The sequence below is a fragment of the Pituophis catenifer genome, unplaced genomic scaffold (genome assembly GCF_029215685.1).
Source record: "Pituophis catenifer annectens isolate HBS135680 unplaced genomic scaffold, rPitCat1.0.hap2 SCAF_3, whole genome shotgun sequence".
Lineage (NCBI taxonomy): Eukaryota > Metazoa > Chordata > Lepidosauria > Squamata > Colubridae > Pituophis > Pituophis catenifer.
The window spans coordinates 28,207,591-28,219,249 of record NW_027256883.1 but is presented as its reverse complement, the minus strand read 5'-3'; the positions used below and the strand labels follow the sequence as shown (position 1 = coordinate 28,219,249).

Here is an 11,659-nt window from a genome sequence, read left to right as displayed (position 1 = left end):
GTAAAAGATCCAGGCCAGCTGCATGTGAATGTCCTTCAGTTGCATCCTGATAGTCTGGTCAGCCACATCAAGTGTAAAAGCTGTTTGTATATTCAGTCTTAACAAAGATCCCAGTCTTCGCACACAGGATTTTCACTTTTCAGAACTCTTTGGAGGAGTTATTATTCCTCCCGTAGATACCGGTGATAGCTGACTGGGTACTGCTACTTCATAGTTAATTTCATCCTATCCAATAAAAAGAACAAATTATTGTGATGAAAAAGAAACTACTTTATTGTTAATTTCATTCTGTCCAGTAAAAAGGACAATTATTATTGTGATGAAAGGAGAAAAAAATCCTCTAGCCACAATGTGTCATCTCTTTGAAAAGGTGAAATAATCACTCTGCAAAGTATGTTGGGCCAAAACGGAGTGGATGGTCCAAAGTCACTGAGAGCTCCTAGGGCTGAGGGTGGACTTTAACCTGGGTCTCATTGGATCTTGACCAACACTTTCACCATAGCACCACACTGGCTTTCACATATCTCAAAGGGTTATTATAAGCTTCCTATTGATGATCATTTCTTGCAAGAACAATTTCAGATCATGGTAGTCAAATTTACTAAATCATCATTTAGGTATTATTAAATCAGCAGATAGTTTAGAATTCATAATGCTAGCCAAATTGTTGCATGCTTTGTCAGCAGCTGGACCTGAAGCTGGAAATCTCCACAGATGACCGTATGGTCTCAACGTTTTCTGCTGACAACCCTTTTGTGCATGGCTAGTTCAACTACTGTTCTTTAGATTCCAGATAATCCTCACCCCAATGTTCTAGGCCTTGTCCAGACCATGGTAGATGGAAGTATGATTCTTGTCATCTTAGAATCATAGGAAAATGCATACTACTACCAAATAACTATATTAGGTAGGAGAGATATAAAGAAGCATTTTTCTAATTCCAAGAAAGTATAATCACAATGGAAGACCAAACATTTAAAGAGGGAAAATTCATTCTTACCAACATATCCAAATAGTTTGTATGGGTTTGTATGTTATGTCTATCTTCCACTGCAATCTTCTTGAAATTTTTCAATTTCACTGGTATTTTTTTTGCTACTTTGAAAAATGGTTCCATCCACTCTACGCATTCTGCAATATTAGTCCAATCCAATCCTAAAAACAAAGCAAAAGAATTTACTGTAGCTATCTGAAATACTCGACATCTGTGATATACTAATGTCTCAAAGCCTCCTGTTGATTTTTTACTTCTGTTAACTTGCAAGGCTGGAAGAAGCTTTTGCACTGCTCTTACACAGAAGCCTCTTCTAGTCACTATAATAGCAATAGCATTTAGACCTATATACCACTTCACAATGCCTTACAGCCCTCTCTATGCGGTTAACAGAGTCAGCCTATTGCCCCCAATAATCTGGGTCCTCATTTTACCCACCTCAGAAGAATGGAAGGCTGGGTCAACCTTGAGCTGGTGAGATTTGGACTGCTGAACTGCAGCTAGCAGTCAGCTGAAGTAGCCTGCAGTACTGCACTCTAACCACTGCGCCACCTTGGCTCTCTATAAGTGCAGGACAGTGTTACCTCAGTCTTCTTTTAGCAATCTCTAGCATCCACCAATATCTGACCTGCCAAACACACTCTTCACTATTGCAAGCAAAGGAGCAAAAGCAGCATAGAGGGCGCTCAGCTATCATTGAAATTAAGTGCCCTTCGAAGATCTGAATAGTTCTTTTACATATACTATATTTGCAGGTGTATTTTATTATAATAGAGGAAGTAAGTCATTGATCATATGATTGGAAATTAACATTTATATAGTCTGACAACTTAAGACAATAGAATAAAACACTTCTTATTTCATGGCTAGTCATGTTTACTTGTGACTAATCACTGTTGGATTTTAACGTGAATCGTATTATTCATAAGAGCAGACTCATTTAATGAATAGTAAAAAGATTTACACCAAAATGCACAACTGAAGAAAGGACTACACGAAAGAATTATTTGCAAAGGTTTTAGAAAGTCCAAATAAAAGGGCAAAAATTTTCTCATGAGAACTGAATATAATTGCAAACATTGTAAATCAAACAAAAAAAAATGAAGGGGAAGGAGGAGAATGCAGAAAGAAATATGGTTATTTTCTCTTAACACTCTTTGAGACTATCCAAGAGCACAAAGAAGGAAAAAGAGTGGAAAATAGCTATACAGCCATATTTTCCCCTCATTCTTTACATTGTTTTCTCCATCAAGTGTTCAAGACGAGATTAAAAACAGCAACAGAAGAACATTTTTTTTAAAAAAAGAGACAGAATCTCATTGGATGAAATTCCCCAATTCATACTGAGACAATATTTTTTAATCATGCTTAAGATAGAAGTGAAAATGGGCCATGGAAATCATAGAAGAAATCTATTACTTTAATCTGTGGCTGAAAAAGAAGGAAATTAAGAAAAATTAAGGAAAAGAAGAGGGTGGATGAGGCAAGGCCCAGGAAGCAGGAAGTCTCAGGATGAGAAAAGGAAGTATTGTATTGAACATTTAGATGCCATTTCTCTAGATCTACCTGCTCACTCTTCAATTAACTGAGAAAACACACAGAGAGAGATAGGGTGGGGAGGATACTATAATTCATCACTTTTATGATCATGTCATGAATATGCCAAATTTATTAAATATTGTGCCCTTCAATATCTTATGACACTTGCAGCCTCACATACATTAACTTCCTAAAATGAAAATAAAAATACACAATTATTCATAGTTTACCATACCTGAAGCCTTCTTTACTACTAGTTCTGAGGTATGATAGCAGAGGGCAGCAGCTGCCAATATCCTATATTGGAAATCCAGAGAATTGACATCTATAATACAGAGATCTAAAAGCTGTGGAATGACATACATATCATTAGAAAGAACTACATCAATTATTGCGCAATATAAGCTCAGTATAAAATCTATTATATCTTTCCCACATTTATATTAGAAAAACTCAGATTTACTGACTCATTAAATTTGCATCTGACTCACAGCCTATATTTGTGCTGTAGGTCTGCCTCCCAATCAGTGTTAATTTCTCATGCAAAGCTGATGGTAATTGCCTTTTAGACAGTGAAGCTGAGCACCTCAGACAGCAGCTCATTATGGCTCACAACTTTCATACTTCAAAGCCCAGTCAAGTGGCTGTTTTGCTTTCCCACCTACAGTAGTCTGCAATTTGATTGGAGGCTTAGATTTTCTATCTACTTATCTGTTCTCTTCGTTAGATCTATCTAGATTCAGTTTATTGAATTAAATAAGTTATGCATCTGCATTAAGTTGAAATTTAGCTAGTGCTACTTCAAGGTTAAACAGATTTCAGACTTGAAGGATCTTCTCTGCTCTTTGATTGAGATCCAGAGATCAAGGCATAAATGTAGAATTGGTATTTTGAGCCAAAGATTTTATTTTTAGTATCTTAACTAACTTAGTATAAAACTGTCTCCCAGCTTTCTTCTTTTGGATAGGGAATCATTTGCTTTTACTATGAAGTCGAGAACATTTGTATATCTGGTGCAAATCAAACAAAAATCTACCTGTAAATACTTTATATAATTATAAATTACAATTATAGCTGGTTTAATACATGGAGGTTAACAGGTGATGCTATATTCCAAAGAAAGTTAAAACTGGTTCTTTTTTGCATCTACACTACAAGAATTCAATATGCTATGCATTTTTTTTAAAAAAATCTTTTTTTTACAACTGCTGACTGCTGTAAAATCTCTTTAGAATTTAGAATATAGTTTTAAGAAAAATTAGGCCTCTAACAGAATCCCAAGAAAGCAACATTTCTTATCTCCAGAGAACAACGCATCAGAGGTCATACAATGAAGGAGACATGCAATTAGAAAAGAAGCATGGATAGAGCATAAGGTGATTGCAGATTATGGCTTCCTATACTACATTTTTAATGCTATCTAGAATGACAATAGCTTTACTGTCAGTAATAGCAGTTGTCCCCCCAGCTTTACATGCCATGCATGCTGAAACAGAAACCTACCTGTGCTATTTCAATAAATTTGTCCTGAGAATATTGAGGTAGCAGCACTTTGGGAGCATCCTTCACTGCATCCACTTGAAGATAAAGGTTCAGCCAGGAGATTACGGTCACTGGGCACAACTCCCACTTAAGAGCCTACAAATATTAAAACATAATGTTTATAGGGCTGTCTATTGCAGTGGTTTAGCTTTCAAACTGTGGGATATCTGCAACAGATACTCTCTAAGTAAATAAGCTTTCATTATTTTAGTCTCACAAACAGCAGAAGAGGTAGCATTCTTTATTATGTCATAAATAAGTATTATTATAAGTATTAAATAAATATGTGATAAGTAAGTTCTTATTTTCATATTTGATAGCATGCTAATTTTTCAATGTGTAATATTAGTGGAAGGGATGACCTTTCAAATCAAAGCATTTTGCATAGGCCAACTGTACAATCTGAAATTCTAGATCTACATGAGATCTTCAAAGCCTCTAGATTCCCCCCCGCCCTAAAACTTACCACAGATTTGTAATTGAATATGACACCATGGGGAAATTATTAAATATATGGGGATTTAACTATGTTCATTAAATGTATATTCAGTTAAAACACACAATCAAGTTTAGGTCATTGATTTGTTTGTCCTAACCTCAGATACATTTAGAACCATGACAATTTGAGTAGAAGTCTACTCAAAAGCTAAGGACATATCTCAGCCTGGGGAAAAAAAAGGTAATTTCTGTCAAGTCTTACAACATTCTGGAAATAATCCACTGAAGAGATCCCATTCTGAACAAGCCAAACAAAATGTTCTGTGATAAGGCTAATGTGAATAATCTCAAAAGCAAAACTTGTTCGAGCTTCATATACTCATTTAATATAGCTACATCTAGAATCACACCACTAGCATGAGCAATTCCTAGTCCTAATTCTTCAATTCCTAGTCTTAATTCTTCAATAAGACAGTTAAATTTTCTTCCATCAACTATTACGCTGGAAAAAATAACTGCGCTTAAAATAACTAACTTTTCCTTTAAAAGGGATTTTTCCCAGCTGATTAGTAATATACAACTTTAAGGCAAGAATTAAGACCTAGCATTTATAAAGCAGTATTTAAAAGCAGTTCAGATAAGAGGTTGGTAAATTAATTCCTAGTATATCAGTTCCAGAAAGAAGGGCTCAAATTGTTTTGTTACCTTTAGTATAATTAGTTCCATCCTTATAATGTCATCTTCACTGCAAGCACCATCAGTAACGTAGGCAAACTCCTGCAGTTTAGGAGCATATATTTCCTTTAAAAAGAAGAAACAGTGTTAAAACAGACTTTGCAGAACTGATCACAGTTTTCTACATCCCTAAGCAGTATAAATATGTATTTTAGTTTTACAACTTGGAAGAAGCTCAATTCAATTACTGATTTTTTTAAAATTTCCCACAGGAAACATAATTGGCTACGTAGATACAATCTATTGTGTAAAACAGCAGTGCTCCCTATGCAATCCCGAATATATCAGAAATCCACTGGTAATTCTTTCTCTGCCCTAACCTTGCAAAATAAAAATAAAAAATCAATCTACAAATAACTGTCGGCTATGTTAGGATATCTATTCCTAAACTGCACCAGCTTTCCAAATCTCTAGAAATCTGAGTTATTTAACCTAAATGAGTTTCTATATGCTGAGTAAAATGACATGGCAATGTTTCAACATGCATTATCTTCCCAAATAATATTTTTTTTAAAAAAATGAATTAGCAGGACATCCTAAAGCTGACCATAAGTGCTTTGTTTTTAATAAGTCTAGGTCAGAAATATCCCTACAGCCTATGAAAGGGAAATCATTTGGATATTTTCAGGAAGTTTCCTGAAATACTTTTATTTTCAGAAGAGACTATTTTATCTGATCTCAAACCCAGTCACACTTATAAGAACCCATCAAACTTCTAAAAGGTTAGCAGATTAGCTACAGAGCCTGTTTCCTACTTTGTAACCAAATTCACTAAATCTACCCGATACTTCCTCAGCTGTCATTAGATTTTGAAAGTTATATGAGCTATGTACGGGGGATTAGGCTTTACGATTTTTATTTGACTGAATATTAGATATTTAAGATCTTTTTGATTAGTTTGCTTGCTTGCTTTCAAGTCAGATTTTACTCCTGGTGACTCCAAAAACAAACTGGAGAGCCACTTTGACGTAGTGGTTAAGGTGCTGGCCTAGAAACCAGGAGACTATGAGTTCTAGTCCCATTTTAGGCATGAAAGTCAGCTGGGTGATTTTGGGACAATCATTCACCCTCAGCCCAAGTTACCTCACAAGATTGCTGTGAGGAAAATAGGAGAAGAAAAGAGTATTATGTAAGTAACACCTTGAGTTACTTATAATGTAATAAAGGTGAGATAAAATGTCCTAATAAATAAAACAAGCATAGGCAGTTTTCTAGGAAAGCACATTTTCAAAAGTGGTGCACCATTGCCTTCGAATTTTCTGATTGAAAGCACAGCTTCAGGGAATGACTTTTAAAAGTATATACTATTTCTGGGGAGCTCAAGACAATTTAAATTGGGATTTCTTTTCATTTTCATCTCCATAACAATGACCTACTGAAGAAGACTGTCAAAGAGAAGAAGACTGACCCAAAATTATCTTGTGAGTTTTCATGGATGAAAGTAGATGGGAAACAGAGTCTCCTCAATTCTGCCCCAATACTAAGTATAACCAAGTAGCTGCAGAAATGTATTGCATGTCTCTACTTACCTCAAGCTTGGAAGCAATGAACAGGGTTGTAATTCCTATAAGCTGAAGCATGGTTTTATTTATGTCCTTCTGAGTCAACATGAATCTATCAAAAAAGTCTTGGGCCAAATAGAATGTTTCTCTATGAAGTGTGTATACTTCACATACCTGTAATGAAATGCATAGCAAACAACATTCTGAATGGTTGGTGAAAATTTCATTTTGATATTACATGCCCTTAATTTTAAATAAAAATCAATTTTTTTTTACTTGATTTTGTTCTAATAATTCTTCACATGCAAAGCAAGCATACCTGGGGCTGGAACTATACCATAAGGTGTGTGTGTGTGTGTGTGTGTGTGTGTGTGTGTGTGTGTGTGTGTGTTAACATGAAATCTTATATATGCAGGTTTGATTCCTCAATCACATATCTGATATATGAAACATTTAAAGTTGCAAGCTTGCAAGTATTCCTTTATAGATGACTTGCTGATGCATGTAGTTTAAGGAGACAAGTCAAGCAATGAGGTGGGTAGAGTTCATAAAACACCTTTCTTTCTTGCTACTTTACTGAACAAGGTTGATACCTTTCAGATTTGATCATAAAATCCACCTTTCTCTTTTAATATTATTCACTGACGTTCTAGAAGTAATGTTAAATCCTTAATTTAAAACTGGTGCTTTAACTTAAGAAGGAAAATATACATTATTAAAAGTAAACAAATTAAATGCTTAAGATTCTTGGACACTATGCTGTTCCCTCAGTGTTGTTTTACAATCTTATTTCAATACTTACCTCTAGAAGCCAATCCAATAGGACTGATCTCATATGTGGCTGTAGGTTTGAATGTAGCGATGTGAAATGCTTGCAGTGAGAATATTTGTTTTCTTTTTTGAGAATGTTGAACCAAACATCTCTAGAACTTCCCCAACTAAAATCAAGATAAATAATAAAATTTCGGATAAAAGAAAAAACAAACATGCAAATTTGCTTTGGCACAACTATTTGATTCTGAAACTAAATGCTTCTGTTTGGTGAACCCAATTTATTATTTTTAATTTCTAAAACAAAATATATATTTAACAGTGATTCTGTTAAATGCTGTGAAATTAAGTGCCATTTTATTTACTGCATTTCCTAGTTGTTTTTCAGTACTGGATATTTCATAAATACAAAAAAAACAGTAGAAAAATAAACAGACATTTCACTTGAGACAAAACTGTAACACAGAAGATTTTTATGTGCAAAAGAAGCAGAAAACAAAAAATAGCATGAATAAGATCAAAACACATATTCTGTGCAAAGCTATAGCTTATCTTGGACTTTTGAGAATTTATATTCCTAAATTCTACTGTCTGCTTAAAAATAGGATGTTTATTACACAGCAACCATACCAAAATGAGTTCCACATTTTAAAAATCAGTTAGCTGTTTTATTATACCAGAAGCCTCAGCACAAAAAATTGTCATGTTGGTCAGTTTTAACAACAAAACAGATTACTTTATGACAATTTCATACTTTAGAAGAGAGGTCACAAGAAGAGATGTTTTATTTGTTATATATGAACTCAGAGCTCCCATTTTCCCTTTCAAAATGGAGGGAGGGGAATGGTACAACAACCATATTGAGAAAATGCAGCTGTTATTTTCAAGTGTTGTTCCTGGAATGAAAGCTCTTCAAGTGACTACAATCAGGTAGTTTTCTCCTGGCAAATAATCAATTGCATTCCAAGATGCACTTGTCCATCAAGAATTGAGATTTTAGCATTACCTCTGAAAACATGTTGAAGGCTTAGACTAAAACCAAAACTTTTGAAACAGCTGCATGGTGAGTTCTTTATTATGTTCCATATATCACTGGAACCAAGTTAAGCGTAACACTTTTGTATACCCTCCTTAACAATAGTTCTGCATGGAACACGTTCTGCCTCCCCAGCTCTGCATAGAACCATGAGTGTAGCCAAAGCACTGCTGCTTCTAATAAGCATGGTTTATCAATCTCTCGGAATTGTTAGGCACGTTATCCAAATGCAGGATGACATTACTTCAAGCCTATTTAAGGAAACTACTCTATCTAAGTAACATATATGTCTTTCTTTTAGACAGCACATTTAACGCTTAGGTACAGTTTAACCATAGCTATGCATGAGGCTTTCTGACGGGATATCCTATTTTCTCCATGGATATATCAATACATAGCAATATTTTAAATAAATTTTCAGCGCATCTAGCTTACCTAAGATCTGGTAAAGGTGATGGATTTATGAAGAGATTTCTAAACCTGTATTTTTTGAATCTGGAAAAGTCTGTGGTTGTACTTTCTTTGTGTGGAGTTTCTATTATTATGCAAGGAGATACACCACCTGATATTGTGGATGGCCAACAGCTCTAAAAATAAAATAATAATACAGTTCTTAGATAGTTTTTTGGCAAACAGTGATGTCTTCATCCCATGCATTTTTTAATATGGATTTATGTCATTCATATTATGTTATCAGCCCATACCCATTTTAACTAAGCAGTTTTATTCTGGGAACTAAAATGCAATGTTTCCTTAGTGAAAAATGGTCTTCATAAACAAATTATAACATTAAAAGCATGTCATGCATTCCCTTCTTATGTGTTTATTAAAACTAAACACAACTAAACACCCCTGCCAATACAGGGGTGAATAAAATCTTCCCCTTATATTGAATCCACATATACTTTCTAAATTACCACCTTCTGAAGAACGGAATCCAATTATATTTCAAAGCAGTGTTACACAGATCAACCATACCTTAATTTCATATTGATATCCCACATTTTCTTCATCTATCTTGGAGTCCTTTGGAAAACAAACAAAAACCATTAATACTTGAGCAGCAATGAACTAATATCCAGCTCCTCAGATTCATCAAGAGCTTCTCAAACAATTGGGACCCAGGGACAAAAACAATAAGACTCTAAATGTACGGCTTGTTATTCAAAATATTCATCAGAGCCTGATAACCTATCCAACTTTGTTTCATGATTATTAAACAGCTGTACATACTTTCTTTAATCAAAAAGGAAATAAAATAATTTGTTTTTTACAATCAAGCAAGGTCAATCTCATATACTTAACAGGTAAAGGGGATTCTGTTGTATGTTGTCAAATATTTCCACCTGATGTGCGAATACAGATACTGCCATATACTTGAGGTTTCCCTGACAATGTCACCCTAAAATAAAATTGGGTCAGTGGAAAAGGCAGATTCAGGCCATAGTTAAGGTGTCACAAGACATGCACTCAAGGTCCCACTCAATCAGATTTCATGTGTCTGTTTGGAACAATCAATCTTCTCAAAGTACTCTGCAGGATTTTTGTGGTGGAGCTGAGAACAAGTCTCCATCTAAGACAACGTGATTTCTCGGGGGGGGGGGGGGGTCAGTATAAATGCATTAATGAATTGGACCCTTAGTATTTGTAAATCTATGGCATATGCTTGAGATGCTAATACCATATACACATGTGTATATACATACATACACACACACACAAATATGCACACACACACATACATGCACACAGAGACTTAAATCAGTTGCATCCAAAGGAGCTTGATTCTTTTGTCAGAAGGATGAAAGCAACATTGCAACATTGTGCTGCAAGTCCTGCCTCATTTTTATGTATGCACATCATAATGCATTTACAAAAGCGGCAATACTGTTTTTGTCATTCTTCTCCTACCCTTGGTCTGCCCTACAGATTCCACTGGATTGAATTATTCACTGGTCATTGCATAAGACCACCCCAGTTCATACACAATCTTTTTTCTATTTGTGACTCTAAAAATTCCAACCCACCTGCATCGATTTCCTTTTCCTGTTCTGAAGTGACAATGGAACCTGCAGTTCTTCTGGAGATGTGACCTGGCATGGCTGATGCAGTTTAGCTTGCAAACGGCTACTGCAGAAAGGAAAGATATTTTATTCCATCAGTGACATAGAAGAGTGCGCTGCTTTACTTGCATTATATAATTATAAAAGCGATCATTACCTTCGTCTGGACATCTTATTGGAAATTCCAAATTATTTCCTGCAAATAACAAAAGATTAGATGTTAATTCAAAGCCACCGTTTTTCCATTAAACACTAGCTTATGAAAATTCCTGGCTTCAATTACTTATTCTGAAAAAGTGCTTCATTTGTTGCACCCCAAAAGTTGGGGAACTTGTCTCTATGTACGCATTCAAGTTGCATACTGTACCCAAGACTTGCTACAGTAACATAAAGGACAACAAAGGACCAAGGCACAAATTTATGGCACATCAGATTTACAGAGTTGGAAGGGACCTTGTAGATCATCTAGTCCAAACACCCCCACCCAAGTGGGAATACATCCAAATATATGTTTCTGAAATCCAGGTTCTGAAATGTACAACCAGAACAAACAAGTGCTCCACAGAAAGGCAGGCTCCTGTTTCTCCTGAAAAGCCTGGGCTTGGGAAAGAAAATTCATTGGGCAAACTGCCCACATTAGTCATGTTTCATCCTGGAAAAAATTTGCATGCCTGAATCAGGTGAATTGAATTGGGAGACTGGCACACTGTCTCAACCTAAGATAACAGATTTCTCTAAACCAGTATTTCTCAGCCATAGTAGCTCGAAGATGTATGGACATCGGCTCTCAGAATTATTGGCTGAGGAATTCTGAGAGTTTAAGTCAACATATTTTTGAAGCTGCCAAGGTTGAGAAACACTAGTCTAACCCCTTAGAAGTAAAGGTTACCTTTCCATCCTTTCAAAGAATCGAGTCAGTTTCAGGTTTGCCTACTTCCATTTATTGCCTCACAGTAGCCATTTTGTACTATATTTAAAGATCCTTCTTGAGGCACCTTCTGTTTCCTTTCTCGAAAGCAACTACAAATATTATAGCCCT

At 35.3% G+C, this 11,659-nt stretch overlaps 1 protein-coding gene across 1 annotated transcript; it reads right to left on the bottom strand.

Moving 5' to 3' along the window:
• Positions 1-19: 19 nt before the first annotated feature.
• CCNE2 (cyclin E2) lies at positions 20-10,791 on the bottom strand. The gene is made up of 11 exons (XM_070940447.1): positions 10,778-10,791; positions 10,585-10,687; positions 9,536-9,583; positions 8,993-9,144; positions 7,553-7,688; positions 6,778-6,924; positions 5,219-5,314; positions 4,037-4,171; positions 2,769-2,880; positions 1,001-1,155; positions 20-225 (listed from the first exon to the last, which is right to left on the bottom strand). The coding sequence occupies exons 1-11, from the start codon at positions 10,789-10,791 to the stop codon at positions 133-135; spliced, it is 1,191 nt and encodes a 396-aa protein (XP_070796548.1). The 3' UTR covers positions 20-132.
• Positions 10,792-11,659: the final 868 nt, after the last annotated feature.